Source organism: Sinohyriopsis cumingii, chromosome 4 (assembly GCF_028554795.1).
Source record: "Sinohyriopsis cumingii isolate HCF-2022 chromosome 4, ASM2855479v2, whole genome shotgun sequence".
Lineage (NCBI taxonomy): Eukaryota > Metazoa > Mollusca > Bivalvia > Unionida > Unionidae > Sinohyriopsis > Sinohyriopsis cumingii.
Genome location: NC_142964.1, coordinates 29,034,050 through 29,055,634, shown reverse-complemented (window position 1 = coordinate 29,055,634; position 21,585 = coordinate 29,034,050). Strand labels below are relative to the sequence as shown.

Below are 21,585 nucleotides of genomic sequence, written 5' to 3'. Positions count from 1 at the left end.
AGAATTTAACAAGGTTATCTGTGATTGCGTGTCAGCTTTCTCACGTACATCTCTCTCCAGTTTCTTCTTTTCAAATGCTCTCTCTGTTAGAAGAGTAAGGACACTTTATTAAAATGACACAAACTACGAATACAAAATATTCCAACCTGAAAATAATCCTGTCTCAAATGAATGCATCCTAATTTGCTTTTCTTTATATATTTTGCCAATCAATCAATCAATATAAAATTTCTTTCTACATGAAGACAGATGATTAAGTTTCTTATATATATATATATATATATATATATATATATATATATATATATAAAATGTACACACACACACACTTCCCTCAATAACTCACAAAGTAGGGTTCAAAATAAAACCCATAGCATAAGTAAGAATATACACTGGCAGGTTGACTGTGGTGGGTGGGGGTGGAGAATTGAATGGTTTAATAAATGCTATATGTCAGTAAAAAACTTGTTCTAATGAAGTTGTTTGCTTTTCTGTTTATATTACTTTTATTTTTCTAGACAACCAATCTCTGAAAAAATCATGAAAACATTATTCCAAGAGGTTTCTACATTTCAAAACATATGTGTACCAGCAAAAATGTTTTCTAATATATCACTGCATATGAACGCAAATGCATTCTACTGTGAATGTTAAAGCAGTCATGTAGGCACATTTACTCATCTTAAATTAAATATTAAGTGTTGTTCTAAAACTGAATGTTAATGTATGGTAGCTTCCTAAGATATTGCAGATTCTTTGGTATCATGACATTCGAGGTAATTTTTTACATAGTGCCACCTATCATGCACTTATCTAACATATACTAGATGACCATAAGTTAATAGCTCTGCATCACTAGTTTTATTTCGGGAAAATGTCAGAACTGCTGTCGAGTGCACTATTTAAAAAATGCACCCAAAAATTTCCCTTTTGATCTGCTTTGTACTGGATCACATGCTTAGGTTGACTTGTCCAAAAATATTCCCATACTTCAACAATGAGTTTTGCCATATGTTTTTCAGGGTGTGTAAATAATAACCTTGTGAAGGAATATGTATGTATGGAATTCCAAATAAAGTGAATAACCGCCATTTAAAGATATGTATGACCTTCAAAACAATGACACTCATTTTGAAAAGGTCAGTAGTGAATGCACACATGACCTGTACGGCATTCACTTTTATGTTATTGTTTAATTTTGTATTGGTCTGTTGGTAAAATATTGATGTTGTGATTTTGATTCAAGTTCAGTGAATTTATTCTCAGCCTTGAGCAAACCTCTGCGAACCGATTTGGAAATTTTAAGATGACAGTGGATTTGGAACTGACTTCTTTATAATGAATCTTATCAATGAAGATCGGATTTTGATGCACAAAGTATGCTTGGTTCCCTTGCCATGCTTGATCTCATCATCTGGGGCCCCAAGTGGCCGAGTGGTCTAAAGCGCTCTCCGTTACGGATCACTGCCATCTCACCTCTGTCTCCGTGGGGTCGAGCCTAGGATTTGGCCAATGTGGGTATGTGAGAAAGCTTGCCAGTAGCTTCTCATGGGTCTGTGGTTCTTCCCGGGGTTTTCCTGGGTTCTTTCTCCACATTAATACTGGCCGCCATGCATAGCATATCATGTGCTGAAAAATGGTGTTAAACCACACAAAAACAACTTGATCTCATAATAACAGTTTTCAACTGGTCAGTTGTAATGATATGATGTAACATATAGCAGTGACCACTAGCTCTTACACAGGTAGGATTTGAATGCGTTTTAACCTTTTAATACTATCCCTTTTACTTGATTTGATATAAAATATGTAAATAACATGATAATACAAACCAAGTAATAATTTTAATTTACTTTTCTGATGCAACAAACACATTTGCAAAATGGAATTCAAAACATTGTTGGCACCTAAATAGGTTCTCACATAAATGCTTGCAGGCTTAGTTGTTCATTGATTTGCTTTGCTGGTTCATTGACACTTTTCATGCTTGAATATAAGAAAACATGTCACATTTATGATGACTACACCTAAACCGTTTTAAGAAAGTAAGACTGAAAAACAAAATTTCACTTGACAAGATTGAATAAATTAATAGGCAAGGGTAAGCATTACTAACATGACAAGATTGAATAAATTAGTAGGCACTGGTAGGCATTACTAACATGACAAGATTGAATAAATTAGTAGGCAAGGGTAGGCATTACTAACATGACAAGATTGAATAAATTAGTAGGCAAGGGTAGGCATTACTAACATGACAAGATTGAATAAATTAGTAGGCAAGGGTAGGCATTACTAACATGACAAGATTGAATAAATTAGTAGGCAAGGGTAGGCATTACTAACATGACAAGATTGAATAAATTAGTAGGCAAGGGTAGGCATTACTAACATGACAAGATTGAATAAATTAGTAGGCAAGGGTAGGCATTACTAACATTTCAACTAAGTTATTTTAAGAAAATATGTAACTTCTTATTAGAAGTTTTGAATTTCATGATGCTGATTCAAATTTCTGGGTACTAACTGCCATTTCTGACAATAAAATTAGTGATATAACAAGGTTTCATTAGCCAATTTTGATCACAACTATATTCTTGCCCAAGAAATAAGAGGCCTATTATTTTTTTTAAAGGGGGGGGGGCTACCTTTTCATATAAAAACATGTGATTGACACTTGCCCCACATTATAAGCGGACTGGGTGTGCTAAAATGAGGAAGCAGTGTATATGAAATCAGAAAAGTAAATTTATTCCATAAGATGAATTATTAGAAATATATCAATATTTACTTTTGCCCAAGGCAATCATCCTTAGATTTTCTCATGGCAAGCAAAACTTTCATGTTTAAAATGTTTTACAAATATTTGTTTAAGGAAGCTTTTTTAAAAAAAAAAGATAAACCCCACAACTAAATTAATGAAAGAACACCTGACAGAAATCCTGGTCTTATCACTGGACAAAGATTGTAGTTTCCTACCTTCTTTCTCCTGCTGAAGGTGGACCCTGAGCTCATGTATTGTGGCAGCATCTTGGCTGGCTTGAACTCGTAGGGTGTCACAATCCTCCTCCAAGGCCATTCTGGAATACAATGCTAGGATTGTAAATTATATCAAACCCCACTCTGACAACAAAAGTTTGTCAGAATATAGTGACATAGGTCCCTCAATAATGCTCATATTATCAAAGAGGATTGACAGGAATCCAAGATAAAATCAGAACTACATTAAAACTGCTGAATACTGAATTCACCTGATATTCTTCAGCAGATTCTCAAAATGGCTGTTGTGGTGGTTATATTGTATCAAAAATCGTCACCAATTTCATTTAAAACCATCAGATATCATTAAGTCTTCTTGGAGAAACCCCATATCAATATAAACCATCCATTCAGAAGGAGTAGCAAACAAAACCTTTTCAAAACTGCCATCATCACAACCACAATGGATGCAAGATTAGCACCAATTTAATTCTGGGCTAACAAGATACCATAAGAAGTCTTTTGGTGAAAACCCCAAGTCAATAAGCCTGTCCATGGAGGACTTGCAATACAAAATATTTCATAATGGGCAACATGGTGGTCATACTGGTTGTCATATATTCAACATTTTCATTTATGGCCAACTAGATACCATAAGTCTTGCACTGAAAACCCCATTGCTATGGTGGAAAAACTGGAGGTCATATTGGTGAAAACTCGATGTCAATATACACACAATTGATTCATAAGGTATTCCAGACAAATATTTGGTAGAGCATGTCATAGAAATTGACCAAGTTCAATCAAATGAAAGATAATGCACTCTCAAAACTTACGAGCAGCACAAATGCACGACTTCATTTATGTCTGGGAGGAAGAAATAAATGAAATCTTTTTTATCAAATAAATATCTGGATGAATCCAGTGAAAGCTGCGTAGGATGCCTGTCCAAATGTGCTGATGTCAATACAGCCCTGCAACCAACTGAACAATGGAGACTTGGCCTACCAGATCCAGAGTGAGTCACTATGGAGCTAAGTCTCACAGACAGAAACTTGAAAAGTTTGACTTGTGCATGCCAGCCAATGGCCTCAATGATGTCTCTGATATAGATATTACAGTCGAAAGCAAGGCTCACAGAGATTGCTCTGATCTAGTGACAGAGATTTTCATGAGGTGGCTCTGTTCTGTTGCATGCATACTACCCACCTGGACCACAATGAAGCCTTGATGAGTTGTATCCTCTTTCCCAGGTTTACCTGGAAGAACATGAACTGGCTGAACTCATTTTAGATCAAGAATGCCTCCTGGGATGTGTCGATAAAGGAGAGGTCATATGAGGGTTTTCTGACCGCCCACTGATGATATCCTATTCTTGGCAATAAAACCAGGCTGTGTCATAAGGACTTCCAAGCCATCTGATTAAAGCTTCAGATAGGCTGGATTAACTCAACAGAGCACATAATTCACTGACTCTGCATGCCAAAGCTAGTGCTATCCAGAAACAATTTTGTATGAAAGAAGCATAGTCCTGGCTATGGGCTTAATTTTTTATATAATCCTGCAAAGTAAAAACCAAGGAAAGATTCCACTTGGAAAAAAGTGTGAGAGATTTAGGCCTATGCAATTTGAGGATGTCCAATAAGTCTGAGAGGTCTTTGTCATGACCATGATCCTTTCTGCCATGATGATGGAAAGTGTCTGATATCATAGAATGGTAGTTCTTAGTAGTGTCTGAGACCAATTTTTTTCCTCCTCAAACAGCCAGAGATAAAAGTCAGCTATTTGAGGGACTGAGGCACTCTGAGGGACAATCTTCTGGACTTTGCACCAGTTTCTGTACATGCCAGTGTCTCTCACAAGTTTTTAAAGTGGAGGGCCTTCTGTCTCATGCAATTCTTTCCATGATTGAAGGGTTAAATTGTTTATGCTGCTGGGCAAGAGCCAGGCATGAAGATGGTCCAGGCAAGGATGGAACATGCGAGTCCAAGGATGTTGGAGAATGTTCAGCCTGGCTGGGATTTTCCTGTGTGGAACTAAGACCATTGTGCGATAGGAAAAGGTGCACAGACCATAAGAACTGATACCAAAGCATCCATGAACAAAGCCTTGGGATCCGGTGCTGGAGAGACGAAGGTAGGCAGTTTGTGATTCCATCTGGTCACAAAAAGATCAATCACCTAATGCCAACATAGCAGGAGCAGCAGGGAGGGTGAATTGACCTTTTCTGATAAGTCTTCTTTGAAAAATAAATCTTCATACAAAAACATGAAAAACAAGATCAATAACGTCAAACCGAAGCCTCTAACCGACCAAGATTTTCTCTAATTGGGTTAGCTCATGGGGTGGATGCTCTGCATCAGATGCAATACAAATTAATATTATTTATTATATTTCTACAACAAGGATATCATTTATTTCTCAGTGACATGAAAGCAAGAGCCAATCAAACATCATCCAGCGCTACGAAATTTTATCAGAGCAATTATCATAGGTCCATCTGGGTCTGGTAAGATGCCATTGTTGCTTAATCTGATAATGAGATGGCTTAAGTGGGATAAGTTGTATTCAGTGGCACCATCTGTAGATGATCAGTGATGATAAGTTGTATTCGGTGGCACCATATGTAGATGATCAGCGATGATAAGATGTGCTTAAAGATTTTAATGAAAATACAAAATTATTGGTAATGAAATTATTGATTTTATCACTGATATTGATGAAGCCCCATCTGTAAATGACCTCGATGGATTTATTAATAATCTAGTAGTATATGATGATGTGATGCTGGACAAACAATCAAATCCACCTCAGATATTTTCTTGCTGCAGACAACAAAAAAACACAGATGTTATTTATGTTACTCAACGATATACACAAATACCTAAAGTGATCAGAGATAACTGTAATATTTTAGGTGTGTTTAATGGAATTGATACACATACTCTGTGAAATATTCATCAGACTTGGTGTTCAGGGGATATGGATATGATTACGGTCAAAAACTTCTTTTCAAAAGTGCAAGCCATTGCACATGGATTTATAACAATAACTTTCCTTGGTCAGGGTATTGTACAGGTCTTGATAAAACCTTTGGATAAAAAGACAGCAGCAGAGACAGCGCAACCAAAAATGAGTGTCTGAAAGGTAAACAAAACACACATACAAAATTTGAAAACACAAGTGACAAAGATGAAGTAACAAAATGAGCTAACCCAATTAGAGAAAATCTTGGTTGGTTAGAGGCTTCAGTTTTGACATTATTGATCTTGTGTTTCATTTTTTTTGGTATGAAGATTTATTTTTCAAAGACTTATCTAAAAAGATATATTCTCCATCCCTGCTGCTGCAGGCAAAGATGATGGATGGAAGGACCATTCAGTTTGGAGAATCTGATCCTTCCTACACAGAGTATCAACCATGACATTGCGTCTGTTGTAAATGTGATCCAGATGTCAATGCTGTGTTGTGTGCTGCATCAACAGTGGAATGCTCAAACCAAATGCAGAGTTAGTACAATTTGGTACTGCCCTGTCTGAGGAGGTATGTCGCTACCACCGAGCTGTCAGGTTTGATGAGCATGACTTTGTCCTAAAGATGGTCTCTCCAAAAATGAAAGGCCTTGATGACAGTTCTCATTTCCAAGAGACTGATGTGCAGACCCACATCCTCCAGATTCCAATTGCCAATGACAGTGTCAAAGCTCAGCAACAGAGTGGCTCCCCAACCACTGTACTTGCATCTGTCCACATGGCCCTGTCCGATTGGGGCTGTTTCAGAAGTATTTCTGTTCTAAGCCAACCTTGGACAACTGAACATGAGTCATGGTTAGGTTAATATATTTGCTTAAAAGTCCATCTACTGCACAGACCCAAATTTGACATTGCATAATGTGCTGGTAGATTTGGGTCTCTGCGGTCGTAATAGAACAATTAGTAGAACAAACAATAATGATCCAGATCTGTAGGTGCAACTATGCAATTAGATTTAAAACATAATAGTTAAAAGCATGTATCTATGGTATGTTAAATACTCTTAGTTCCTGAAAACTGACAGAACTGAATCAAATTTAAATAATAAGTAGTTATTGCAAAGTTTCATTCTAAATAGCCCTCCTGAGACCACACAGAATCTGGCAAATTCTCATTTTAATAGCCCTTCTGAGACCATTTATCAGTTTCACATTTATACCCTTATAAATCTGCAGGAATTCATATTTACTAATGTCATTCTCAAAAATATGAAGCACTATGGGTAATGTGGTTCACAGGATGAAACTTAAACATGTATGACTTTTCATTAAGGGTCCCAAATCACAATATAAGGCCACCAAATCCCATACTATTATGTTTGAAATTCATGCAAAATTCTAAACCTCAGCAATTTACCTCTGAAAATGATGTTCCAAATCAAACTAATTTTCCAAAATAAGATCGACCCAGGACTGATTCATAAAAATTACAATACTTTATAGAATCTTATCTTCTACAAACTTCAACTGAATTATGGTTAGGATCATAGGCTAACTAAGAAATACAAACATGAGTATAACATGCTAAGAATTTTGTATACAGTATGAAGGGAGGGGGAGGTAAAAAAATTAGGTCTAACTAACAACATGGGCTATTCATTCCACACATGTCTTCCATTACTCCCCTTTGGAAACAAAACAAAAACATAGTGATTCTCCAAATCCCAAAGCCTACTCACTTTTCCACAACAAGTCCTCTATTTTCATTTTTGACAAAGGCTAACTCATTCCATACAGCATCACTATCCTCTCTCTGCAACTCTTTGGAAGTGGCTCTTTTCTGTTTCTTTGTAGGTTTCTTAGCCCTGCAAATGAAGAAAAACATGTAACAAATTTGTGAATTTAGTAAGCTAACAATCCAGTCGTCATTTTTTGTACAACCATGCAGTATAATGTGCACACAAACATAAACAAAGTCACTCAAGAGTAAAATTTAAGTAACAGTGACCTGCTTTTGTAGAGATGGTGCTGCAAGTACTTACCCACAAGCATCCACATACATATCTGACTGAGTCAGTGATTACCTATGCCCCACCCTCTGCAAAATAAAAAAGACCCAAACAAAACTGTATTAGTCACTGTGGCACTAAATATACGTAATAGGAAATTTTGGCAGGACGGAATGATACACACCCTGAAATGAGTAATTTTACCAGTGAAACAAAAAATACAAACAGCACACAGAATGCATATAAACAAAATGCAGAATGAACGCAAAAAAATTTAAGAGAACTGAAATTGCAAATGCAAAATAAAAACACAATTAAAGATAAACAAAAACAGATGCAATGTTAAATGCAATTCATGATTGCATTTGAAAATAAATTATTTTGGAGCTGCAACTAGATTTCCATGATTCACTCCTTATACAAGCTGTGACATTGCTCTTGTCAGAACAGACATAGTAACAGACAATGTAATGACATCACTGGTGGTCATATCTGTGTACAATTTTCATTTGAATAACACAAAATAAGAAATAAAATATACTGACAAATACTCTATGATTAATTTCCACATCTGTAACAGTCATTTTTTTATTTATTATGAATTCAACACTACCTGTAGCATCTTCTATTTCATTAAAGTGTACTTTTAATAAAAGTCAAGCTATAAAGCAAGAGTTCACTCCCTTTAACACTATATACAACTTTGGAAAATGTATTTCCATATCATTAAAAATGATAAAAAAAGATCAATGGAAGTAAAAAATGCAAAATCAAAATGCACTTCTGAAACCATAAACAAAAAACATTGAGTTGATAGCTAAAATGGAAACATTTAATGCAATACAAAGTAAATGAATTCCAAATGCATTTCAAATGCAAGTGAAGCAAGATATGAAATGCGAAAAATGCCGATCTGGTAAAATGATCTATGTTATGGTCTATACCAAGACACATCCACAAACAAAGCTTTATGTCCCTGTTCCCAAAACTACCTCTCCCTCCCAATTACCAGATTGCAAAAACTTGACACAATGCACTGGAGAATGAAATAAATTTTGGTCACCATGATTTACTTGTTGCAAGTGCAAGCTGTAATCAACAAGATGCATATCCATGCAAAGCTGCATGACTCTGGGACAATCAATACTTGAGAAACTGATCTGAATGAAAAAACTTCACCAAGGGGTGAGCAACCAATGGACACGGGCCCATGGCAGTGTAACACTATCTGCCCCATGGCAGTGTAACACAATCTGCCACATAAAAGTGTAACACTCCATGCTCCATGGCAATGTAACACCATATGTCCCATGGCAGTGTAACACTATCTGCCACATGAAAGTGTAATCCTACATGCTCCACGGCAATGTAACAGAAACATACCCCATGGCAGCATAACACTGTATGCCCCATGGCAGTGTAACACCATATGCTTCATGGTAGTGTAACACCATATGCTTCATGGCAGGACATGCAAATGTGTCTAATATGTTTTGGAATGGGGATAATGATCCTGTATTTAAGGCCTTGGTGACATTAATGATCATTTAGTGCTGCATAAATCAATTTTATCAGTGACATGTTTGTTTCTAATGGTAATGTGTGTGTGTTTTTGGAATTTTAACGTAGATTTTAAAAAAAATCTGTCATATTGCTATGATGTCTACAGTCTTGCAGTTTATAGTGATATCTAGCACTGGGGTAGGATGTCACAGACATATAGCATCATGTCCCACCCAGTCACATTATGCTGGCACCAGGATGACTAGTCCTAACACTAACCTCTTAATGCTGAGTGCCTAGCGAGGCAGCTGTTAGTACCATTTTTATAAGTCTTTAGTTCGAACCCACGACCTTCTGCATCCAAGGCAGACACCGTAACCACTAGTCCACCTGCGCAGTGTTTGTAATGGTAAAACAACCCTTAAGTCCTAATATCCTCAAATACAAGATTTTTTTCTATCATTATCAAAATAAGCAATTTGGACCCACTATTGTTTACATTTCCAATTTTACTAAATACTTCACACAATTTTTCTATAATCATTAAGTTTTAGTAAAATTCACAGGATAAATTCCTCAGATTAAAGAAAAAAATATTCTTTAAACATTTTCATGCATGATGGGATACAGGTAAACACAAGTGACACCTTAGCCTTTTCTGACAAACAAGAAAATAATATTTTGAGTAAAATGTGTGACTTTGATAATACTTGCTCAATTCAACTACATTTGGAGTAAAGCCACTACCTCACAAATCTGAGCTAAAAATGACGTTTACCATGTTTCTGGTTTGTTTTAGCAAATTAAGTGCTCAAAGGTCATCGGCTTGCCAAGGTCACACTGGAGTTTGATAATTACCAGTTAGAAGTGCAGGCACACTCTGGGGAGGACTTCCAGGCATTTAACTAGGGAGGACTTAGGCGGGTGTGTAATTGGGTACATATTATCAAACTCAATGATAAACAAATGCATGCAAAGTTGGCTAATTATTCAATTAATACCAACTCAATGATAAACAAATGCATGCAAAGTTGGCTAATTATTCAATTAATACCTACTCAATGATAAACAAATGCATGCAAAGTTGGCTAATTATTCAATTAACACCTACTCGCTATTGAGAAACTTTGATATCTGATGGTCTTGTAAAGATTTTCTGTAAGGATATGGACTCAGATTAGCCTCAAGAAAACATCAGACAAATTTTACAAATAAAAATATCCATAGTGACTAAGATTTAATCTCACATTTTAAGATGCAAAACCAATGTTACAACATCCTGTCATCTTTAAGTATTTAAGTTACGGACTTAACCTTGTTCTTAAAGATTTCAAACCAATGCTTCAACATGCTGCAGACATGCCATTTTAATTATGTAAATATTCATGAGAAAGATATGTTCAAAAATCATGAGCAGCTTTTAATTAAAAACAAAATGACTTTGGAAAGTACACCAAGTGACTGCCTACAGTCTTCTGTACTGATTTAGGAAGTACACCTAGTGACTGCCTACAGTCTTCTGTACTGATTTAGGAAGTACACCTAGTGACTGCCTACAGTCTTCTGTACTGATTTAGGAAGCACACCTAGTGATGGACTACAGTCTTCTGTACTGATTTAGGAAGTACACCTAGTGACTGACTACAGTTTACTGTACTGATTTAGGAAGTGTGCCTAGTGATTAAAAACAAAATGACTTTGGAAAGTACACCAAGTGACTGACTACAGTCTTCTGTACTGATTTAGGAAGTACACCTAGTGACTGACAACATTCTGTACTGATTTAGGAAGTACACCTAGTGACTGACAACATTCTGTACTGATTTAGGAAGCACACTTAGTGATTGACTACAGTCTTCTGTACTGATTTAGGAAGCACACCTAGTGATGGACTACAGTCTTCTGTACTGATTTAAGAAGTACACCTAGTGACTGACAACATTCTGTACTGATTTAGGAAGCACACCTAGTGATTGACTACAGTCTTCCATACTGATTTAGGAAGTACACCTAGTTACTGACTACAGTTTTCTGTACTGATTTAGGATGCGTGCCTAATGACTACAGTTTATAGTACTGATTAAGTGTGCCAAGTTACTAGTTTTCAGTACTGATTTAAGTGTGCCTATTGAGTACAGTTTTGAGTACTGAGTTAGGAAGTACACCTAGTGGCTACAGTTTTCAACACTGAATTAAGAAGTGTGCCTATTGAGTACAGTTTTGAGAACCGATTTAAGAAGTGCATCTAATGACTAAAATTTTCAGTACTAATTTAAGAACAGACTCATCAAACTAATGTTTCAATTACACAATAGTATACCACATACAATGCAGTTAGTCTTGAACTGTACTTCCATAGCATCTATAGCATTTAGGGTTTTAAGTATATTTAGTTTGGACTGTGTGTTTGACCTTTATGACTGAGGATAGAGTTTTAATGCACACCTGATTTAGTTCTTGTTTGCAAGTTATAAAAAGAAGATCACTTATATTTTGTTCTAGAAATGAACTTGTTTACAGTTTGGTCTTGAACATTCTATAGGATGATGGTTAACTAACACTGCAGTACTCAACTTACAAAGTTTTACTACTATTATCACTTCAGGCATGGGGGGGGGGAAGAAAGGAAGGGGAAAGGGCATGGTTATGTTGTTGTTGTTGTTCTAGGGTTTAACACCATTTTTCAGCACAAGATAGGCTATACATGGCAGCCAGTATAACTGGTGGAGGAAGAACCCTAGAAAACCCAGGGAAGAACCACCGACCCACGAGAAGCTACTGGCAGGCTTTCCCACGTACCCACACTAGCCAAGCCTTGGACTCGAACCCATGCAGGCAGAGGTGAGATGGCAGTGATCTGGAATGGTGAGCACTTTAGACCACTCGGCCACTCGGGGCCCCGGCATGGTTACACTTTAAGAATGGAAGGGAGGAGAGAATGTATGGTTATGCTGTGTACATATGATTCTGAGCTCTTCAGCAAAACATTAGGTTGTTTTGACTATGACCTATGCAAATTTCAACCTTTTCAGGATACTTCTCTTTTACTTACCCATAATGCTCAGCTTCTAGTGTTTTGAGCTGTTCTTTCACCAGTCTATAGTTTTCCTGTACACTTTTAAGTCTTTCCAGTCTCTTACTGTGTGCCTTCTTCAACTCTTCCAGCTCACGATTCTGCAGAAAAATACAGGAAATAACTATTACCTCAAAAAATACTTGCAGTTAAAATGATTTAAGTGCATCATGTAACCTTTATACATCCATCAACAGGTGACTTGGTACAAAGCCATTCCAAGGTGTTGATGCATGTACATGTAAAAATGGGCAACACTATATGTACCATGTCTTCTGGTTTGTTTTAGGAGAGTCAGGAGAAGACTAAATATGAATGGATGTATGTACACCTCTCCCCCAATAACATGCACACAACAGGGTCTAAAAACATAGTCCACACAATAAATGGATGTATGTACACCTCTCCCCCAATAACATGCACACAACAGGGTCTAAAAACATAGTCCACACAATAAATGGATGTATGTACACCTCTCCCCCAATAACATGCACACAACAGGGTCTAAAAACATAGTCCACACAATAAATGGATGTATGTACACCTCTCCCCCAATAACATGCACACAAAAGGGTCTAAAAACATAGTCCACACAATAAATGGATGTATGTACACCTCTCCCCCAATAACATGCACACAACAGGGTCTAAAAACATAGTCCACACAATAAATGAGGGTGCAAGTTAACATGGGATCTCAAAACAATCAAGAAGGGGATCTCATCCATGCTGGACATTTATAAAAATTGGGAGGAAGGAGGGGCAGTGATTCTGTTTAATGGCTGAATACTTGTTTTATAATCACACTGGAAATAACTCAATAACGAGCTTTCTCTAATGAAGATGGGTTTTTTTCTCCCATAAATTACTTTTATTTTCAAGATACCCAACCTCTGATAATGCAAAGCAGGTCTTCTTTTAATTGAGTGTAAAAATTCAGCATATACTTCCGCAGGTCGGAGATTAAACCACAGACTAAACTTAACTGGGTTCTCAAAGAAATGCTCACAATCACAGCTGTGATTGTAGATTGACCTAGTTCACATTTTGAATACAAGAAGGCATATAATTTTTACCATTACACTGAAATAGAATTGAAATAAAGAACAAAAACATGAAAATCTCATTTAATTTGTATTTATTTATTCAAGTGTTGCCACCAGTAGGCATTAGTGACATTTCATTTATCATAATTTTGTCAAATATTGTTATTTACAGTGCACCAAGAATGTTGTTTGGAAAGAAAATTTAACAAATAAATACGACTTCTTATGAAAAGTTGAGAACAACATGACATTGATTAAACTGTCTTGACAACATCTGCTGTTTTCAACAATAAAACAAGCAATTTATCAAGGTTTCATTTACCAATTTTGATCATAGTTTTCTTCAGGTTCAACAAATTGGGGTAATTTTGGGGCTATTTTCTAGAATACAAAAATGGGATCCATGTCTTATCCTGCATTATAAGCAGGTCTGCAAGTTATATGGGTACAAATTATCAAGGGAGTGTGTATATATGTACATACCAATGGACAACACTATATGTACCCCATTAGGCATGTCAAAAAGACATTGAAAATGAGACATTTCCATTAAGTGGATATACCCTCAATATGAGCACATAATTACCAACTGACCCAAGATAATTTCTTCTTTTGCATGTAAAATCAAAACAAGGACTCCTTAAAAAGTATATATCTTGTCAGGATACAGTGATAATGGACTGAAACTGTGCTAACCTTTTAGCCTTAAGTACAGTATGGAGTAAACATACCACAGCCTATAATCAGTCAAACTGTGCTAACCTTTAGCCTTAAGTACTGTATGAGTAAACATACCACAGCCTATAATTAGTCAAACTGTGCTAACCTTTAGCCTTAAGTACTGTATGAGTAAACATACCACAGCCTATAATTAGTCAAACTGTGCTAACCTTTAGCCTTAAGTACAGTATGGAGTAAACATACCACAGCTTATAATTAGCCAAACTGTGCTAACCTTTAGCCTTATGTACAGTATGGAGTAAACATACCACAGCTATAATTAGTTGTGCGACAATCAGATATCCAAAACAATGGTTAAATACAAAAATATAAAACTACCAGAGCTCGTATTATCTCAAATAAATTGCAAAATATGTTTTCTACATTTTTCCTGTAAACCATACTGTGATTTATCCTCTTATTACTATTAAACATTTATAAAGAAAATTTGCACACAAAATCTAAACATTAATTCTCCAGCAATGCTAAAAAGTGATACAACTGTCTTGCTCTCTGTCGAAACATGTGAGACTAAAACAACCAAACCTTCAACTTGATCATGTCCCTGGCATCCTCGAGGGATTTCTCTAGGTGAAAAATCTGTTTCTTTGTATCCTTGGTGGTGCGTAATGGGGACATTGATTGCGATCGTTTTGACTTTTGTACCAATTCTATGGCCTTCATAGGACTTAAAGCTATGCTGCGGAATTGTCGTGCTGGTGTAGAATGTGTTCTCTCATGACGATTCAACCTCTCTGTGTCAAAAATAATGGACTGTTCTCCACCATGCCTCTCCAACCTCTCTATTATTCTGTAAAAAAAAAGAATTCAAGAACATAATAAATGATGAGCATAAATATCCGAGTAACACCATTTAATTCAGAATGATTGATAGGATTCCATGTTTACAACCTCACCTGTAACTAAATTAGTATACTCCCTTGTTCACCTTTCAATCACCACCTCTGAGATTTTGATATTTTAAAACTGCTGGAACATATAAAGCAAAAATATTTTGGTGCAGAGAAGCTCCCAGAATTTTTTCATCAGGGGAATTTCCCCCCCCCCCCACCCGGTCACAAACATGGTGGGGGGGAGGAAACTGACATAATTCAATTTTATCTAACACTTAAATATCTCTCCTTCTTCCTGCTCTGTTCTATTAGGGATCTATCAAAGTCAAAATCTTCAAATCATGTCCCCTCTAGTTGTATAAGCATCAATGTTTTTATTGTTTCTGAGCTTAACCTGTTCCTAAGCAGTGTGAATATTATTCTGTGCTGATAATCCCCTTTCACAGTCTGCTGTTTGAAGGGACATACACATCGCTAACTTAGCCAGTTTCAACACATTGGGAAATTGTTCTTTATGGTTTTTATTTTCCACAGCTCAAAGGTGCTGTTTCTAAGAAATCTTTGCTCCAAAATAAGATTTTTCACCAACAAGAGCTCTCCCAAATTCTCACTTTTTTAATCAGTACTTTGCTAACTACTGTTCAAACTTTCTAATCTGCTGGATAATATTAACTTTGAGAAATGAAAGTGCATCACACCCATTTGCTCACTGCAATTTCAATAGAGAAAGGTACCTTGAATTTTCAAAGGCAGTATAATACACTGTCCACATTGTACACACAACTGCACTAGATGTTTCACAATCTTTCTTTAAAACATTGGAATCAGTGGCTTTAAAGTCTGACTTGAGTACGTTAGCATTTAATATCAGCACATGATCATGTGACTTGTTGTGGTGTGTAAGAGTTAACATCTTAAAATTCAAATAGTTGATTTCTGATTTAAACGTTTTATCTGTCCCACAACTTTTGCCAATATCACAGAATGTACCTCCTGTCTTGGGGCAACCATTTGTTCTCTGACAATCAAGAATTCTGAAACATTGCTGCACATTTATTTTTTGCTGCAGCACATCCAACTCTACACCTGACATTGCTGTTGAAATATCATCCTCCATTCTGCAAGAAACTTTTCCAATTTTCCTTATTCTCCCATTCACTTTTAACATTTCTGCCATCATTGACTTAAGGTCCACTTTCCAGATTCCCACCATCCCTAACCTGACATTGAAAATAATCAGTAATTTTATGCCCTGCCATAGGTGATTTCACACTACAAATATGGACCAAAGTTTGTGCATATGAAAGGAAAGGTATAAATTGTAGAACGCCTCTAAGACGCACATGTTTTGGTTATAAATAATTAGCAGGATTTTCAAATATTCTTCTGTATTCATGTACATATGCAGACTTTAGCGTAGAAGAGGTATGGTGGTAAATAAGTATGCTTACGTTTGAATTTATTTTTAGATTCTTATTTGTGTAATTTATCAGAAATAAAATTTGTGTACTGTTGTGCAGAGTACATTTTTTTATGCATAACTCTGAACTAATCTGTGGGAGTTCTCGTGCATTACTGCTTTCTAAGAGTATGAATTCATACAATCTTTGAAAATTGCACAACTGCATGCCCTGGGAGCATCTCTGTTGGTGCAAAGAGGATGTTTATATTTATATAATCTTGCTGAGTTCTGTGATCATTCTATGCATATGAAGACAATAACTCAAGAACGGTTTCATGGAATTCAAGGAAAGTTGGCAAGACTACATGATTCAGTGTTGATACTTATGTGTAAGCAATTTCTGGAGTATTCTTATGATGAATATTAATAGTTTTACATATAATGTATTTAGCTACAGTCATTCCACTCGTGCAGTGATCTTTGCTATGCAATGAGAGGGGAAGAAAAAAAACTCCTGGGCAAGCCTAAGGTTAACATGTGATCTGTAGGACTACATAATTGTCTCCCCATGGAAAAGTAATACCTTAGAACTGTAGTGTATGCAGTACAGCATGTAAGTAATCATGGCATGAAATAAGTACTTGGGATTTTAAAATCTACTCCAGGTCTCAACCATAGAAGAAATCTAAGTTTGAGATGATTATTGATGAATTTAATTATACAAAAATTGACTATATAAGAAATGTGATCATACACCTTAAACTGGTAGACATTTATAAATCATGCTTGATACCTATATCGTAGATACAAACTGAAAGACCTTTGTAAATTATGCTTGATACCTATATCATAGATACAAACTGATAGACCTTTGTAAATTATGCTTGATTCCTATATCATCGATACAAACTGACAGACCTTTGTAAATCATGCATGATTCCTATACCATCGATACAAACTGATAGACCTTTATAAATTATGTTTGATTCCTATATCATCGATACAAACTGACAGACCTTTGTAAATCATGCTTGATTCCTATATCATCGATACAAACTGATAGACCTTTGTAATTCATGATTCTTATATTGTAGATATAAACTGATACACCTTTGTAAATCATGCTCAATTCCTATACTGTAGATACAAACTGAAAGACCTTTGTAAATCATGCTTGATACCTATATCACAGATTCAAACTGACAGACCTTTGTAAATTATGTTTGATTCCTATATCATCGATACAAACTGACAGACCTTTGTAAATCATGCTTGATTCCTATATCATCGATACAAACTGATAGACCTTTGTAAATCATGATTGATTCTTATATTGTAGATATAAACTGATACACCTTTGTAAATCATGCTCGATTCCTATACTGTAGATACAAACTGAAAGACCTTTGTAAATCATGCTTGATACCTATATCATAGATACAAACTGAAAGACCTTTGTAAATCATGATTGATTCCTATATCATCAATACAAACTGATAGACACTTGCAAGGCATGCTTGATTCCTATATCATCGATATAAACTGATAGACCTTTGTAAATTATGCTTGATTTCTATATCATCAATACAAACTGATAGACCTTTCTAAATTATGCTTGATTCCTATATCATCGATACAAACTGACAGACCTTTGTAAATTATGCTTGATTATCATAGATACAAACTGAAAGACCTTTGTAAATCATGACTGATTCCTATATCATCAATACAAACTGATAGACCTTTGTGAATTATGCTTGATTCCTATATCATAGATACAAACTGAAAGACCTTTGTAAATCATGATTGATTCCTATATCATCAATACAAACTGATAGACCTTTGTAAATTATGCTTGATTCCTATATCATCAATACAAACTGATAGACCTTTCTAAATTATGCTTGATTCCTATATCATCGATACAAACTGACAGACCTTGCAAAGCATTCTCGATTCCTGTATCACAGATACAAACTGATAGACCTCTGCAAACATGCTTGATTCCTATATCATAGATACAAACTGACAGACCTTGCAAAGCATTCTCGATTCCTGTATCACAGATACAAACTGATAGACCTTTGCAAACATGCTTGATTCCTATATCATAGATACAAACTGACAGGCCTTGCAAAGCATTCTCAATTCCTGTATCATAGATACAAACTGACAGATCTTTGCAAAACATGCTTGATTCCTAAATCATAGATAAGAAATGAAGGACCTTTGTAAACCATGCTTGATTTATGGAACCTGATTGCAAATGGCTGTTGGAATCAAACGTACCTTTCTTTTTCCTCCAGCTCTTTGTGAAGTATCTCCACTTTATACTGAAGGTCTATGACTGGCTCAGACTAGAAGAAATTGAATAGATCAAATGATTTAATTCAGAATAAGACAGTTTCCTGCCAGTAAGATAAACCTGCAAAAAATATCTTCAAATTAAGATTCTCTTTCATATTTATCCAAAACCATGAATACAATGGAAAATTAAACTATTACAAACTATGCCCATAATGTTCCTGGTTATGAATACAGCTTTTATCCATGATATGCACTATGTAGATGAGCATCTGAATGACTGAGACTGATAATTTACACTGGTTAACCTGTCTACATATCTTTTGCTTGCAGTGTCACACTAAACAATAACAATACACAATTACCAGGCAAAGCTCATGCAAACAAATGTCTTCAGGAGAGGTAATTTACAAATCTCATTTTGTGCAGATTGTGAAACCTTGGTCAAATGGGCAAAGTCTCAGCCTCCATTTAGACAACTGAATCATTGTAATGGGCTCATAAATAGGCCACCTTGTAATAATGCCATATTGAGCAAACCCAGCAGCAATTCTCAGGTGGGTAGATCATCCCATATAAGTAAGGAAGCCACCACTATACAGATTTTCAGTGCTTGTTCCTGTTTGAGACATACTGTTTACTGAGTGCTGAACTCCATACCTAGAGGAACAAAATGTTGAGATGGTATTCACTCAGATTTGCCCAAGCTGACAAGGAAACCTAGGTTGAGACAGAGAGTAACAAGGGATATTATGTCTTGCTACAAGATACTACTCACCTGTTGTTTTTATATAATGTAGTCGATGTAGATGATGTTGCTGCCATGGAGGTGGTCCAGACATGGGCCATTTCAAGGTCCATCAACCAAGAGAAAGCCCAGGAGTCCAACTGGGGGTGTCCTGAACTGGTAAACAGTGTCTTTGTGGGCGAATCACAGTAACTTGAGCAATGTGATGATACACATCTTTCAAGTCTGCAATGATTGTGTAATCTCCCTCTGGGAAGGCATTTAGAACCTGTTATGGCGTTTTCATCGTAAACAAAGGGGCATGAATAAATGGATTGAGTCTGCTTAGGTCAAAGAAAGGGAAGAATGCCATGTTTGTAGTTGAGGGAACTCTGAACATTGAAGCTGATGAACTGAAAGTGATAATGCATCCCTTGGAAACCCCTTGTCCAGCCCATTATGTCCCATTTGGCAGTGAAGAATTGGAGTCTTTCTAATACCAGAATCAGTGACAAAAGTGGTGTGAAGATAATTCGTTTTAAGATAGGGAGGCTCTCACAGAGAGAAATGCTGCTGAAAATGATCTCCCTCTATCTGCCTCTTGTCCACCTTTGTTCAGGAGAATGGTGGTTTTGATGGTAGTACATTTAGCAGGACTGCTTTCCAGTGGCTTGTGTCTTAGGTGTGTCCTGCAATCATTTTACAGATTGTCTTGAAATTCCCTCCACTACAGCTGAGACTGTGAGAGGAAAATTGGTCTCCTTGGTGACTCATTTGCAGATTTTGTCAACCTGACTATTAAAGAGGAGATCAGATGATAAAAGCAGCAAGTGTAGCTTTTCCTCATGATGACCTTAACAAAGGTGGAGGTTGAGAGTACTGCATCTCATTCCAAGTTCTTAGCTGCTGTTACAGAAATTGCCTGAGTATGTTGGATAGCTCTATTTAAGAAACAGGTCATCCTGGAAACAGACTTTCCCACATGTCCCATAGGATTTGGGGTGGGAGAAGATACACTGTTCCACTGGCTTAAAGATCAACATAGGTACTAGATCCAACAAAGAGTACCTGGCCACATGGCCACACTAAATGCTGCGTGTTGTTGAAAGAATTCAAATCCATGTGTACAGAGGATGGCCTTGTCATCCCTAAAGCTGAGATATCTTGATCAACTGATGAGGTATCCAAACAGAAAACTGATGTGTGGGACTTGTAGAACCACTGACTAAAGTTTGTGGGAAGGTGTCTTTATGATACGTTTAGGACTTATAGCTGATAATATAAGCATCCCAGAATGTCAGCAACTTTGCCAGAAAGGGAGGTAATTTTAAAGTAGATTCTTCCTTTAGAGTCAATAATCAACTGATGCCAGAACTAGACCAGGCAGATATTGTAGAGCAAAGTGGAGAGAACTCTGGTGACAGTAGGCAGAAAACTTCTTCATTCAAACCTGTAAGGCTGAGTCTTGGGGCATCAAGTAATATCTAACAACGATGAGGGGACTTGCAAGCAAGTTTCATCATCTTTGGATAAAGGTGTTGAAGCCAAGTAGCTTGAGTGAAGTAGCTTGAAAAGTATGTTGAGGACAGAATGTTCTGAGTTAGATATGATGACTTACAAGCTCTTGCTCAGTACAGGCTCCCTCTGAGTGGCAAAGGCCTGTGAACAAAGTGAAGTGACATCTCCTGGATACTGAGGCATTAAGCTGGGCATCATAAGCAAGAATGATGCATGAGACTGCCTGTATAACGTAGATTTATGAAACTGGACAGAGCTCTGTCTTCTGCAGCTGTCTCCCATTACAATCAGAGGTATATGGCAGAGTCCATTTGTGATGGAACATAGCTATCTTGGTTGGCATGACATCCAGTTCTTGATGCTGGGATTGGATAGGGAATATTAATCCACATAGCCAATCCTTATTTTTGATATGCCAGATGGTAACTGAGACTATCTGTTTGCTCTTTATCTCACTCACCTGCAAGTGATATTAACCTA

The 21,585-nt window shown here is 36.5% G+C and overlaps 1 protein-coding gene across 3 annotated transcripts in view; it reads right to left on the bottom strand.

The window, feature by feature from the left end:
• Positions 1-21,585, bottom strand: part of LOC149800866 (centlein-like) — a 233,089-nt gene that overhangs the window by 61,329 nt on the left and 150,175 nt on the right. For 2 of the 3 annotated variants that reach the window (XM_089954882.1, XM_089954881.1), the window contains exons 14-20: positions 18,846-18,913; positions 14,847-15,111; positions 12,515-12,636; positions 10,574-10,618; positions 7,690-7,815; positions 2,980-3,080; positions 1-83 (exon numbers count right to left, since the gene is read on the bottom strand). The exon at positions 1-83 is cut by the window's left edge and continues 3 nt beyond it. In XM_089954882.1, the coding sequence (XP_089811008.1) occupies positions 1-83; positions 2,980-3,080; positions 7,690-7,815; positions 10,574-10,618; positions 12,515-12,636; positions 14,847-15,111; positions 18,846-18,913 (810 nt within the window). The remainder of the gene's footprint in view (positions 84-2,979; positions 3,081-7,689; positions 7,816-10,573; positions 10,619-12,514; positions 12,637-14,846; positions 15,112-18,845; positions 18,914-21,585) is intronic. The other variant, XM_089954883.1, reaches the window with a different exon arrangement.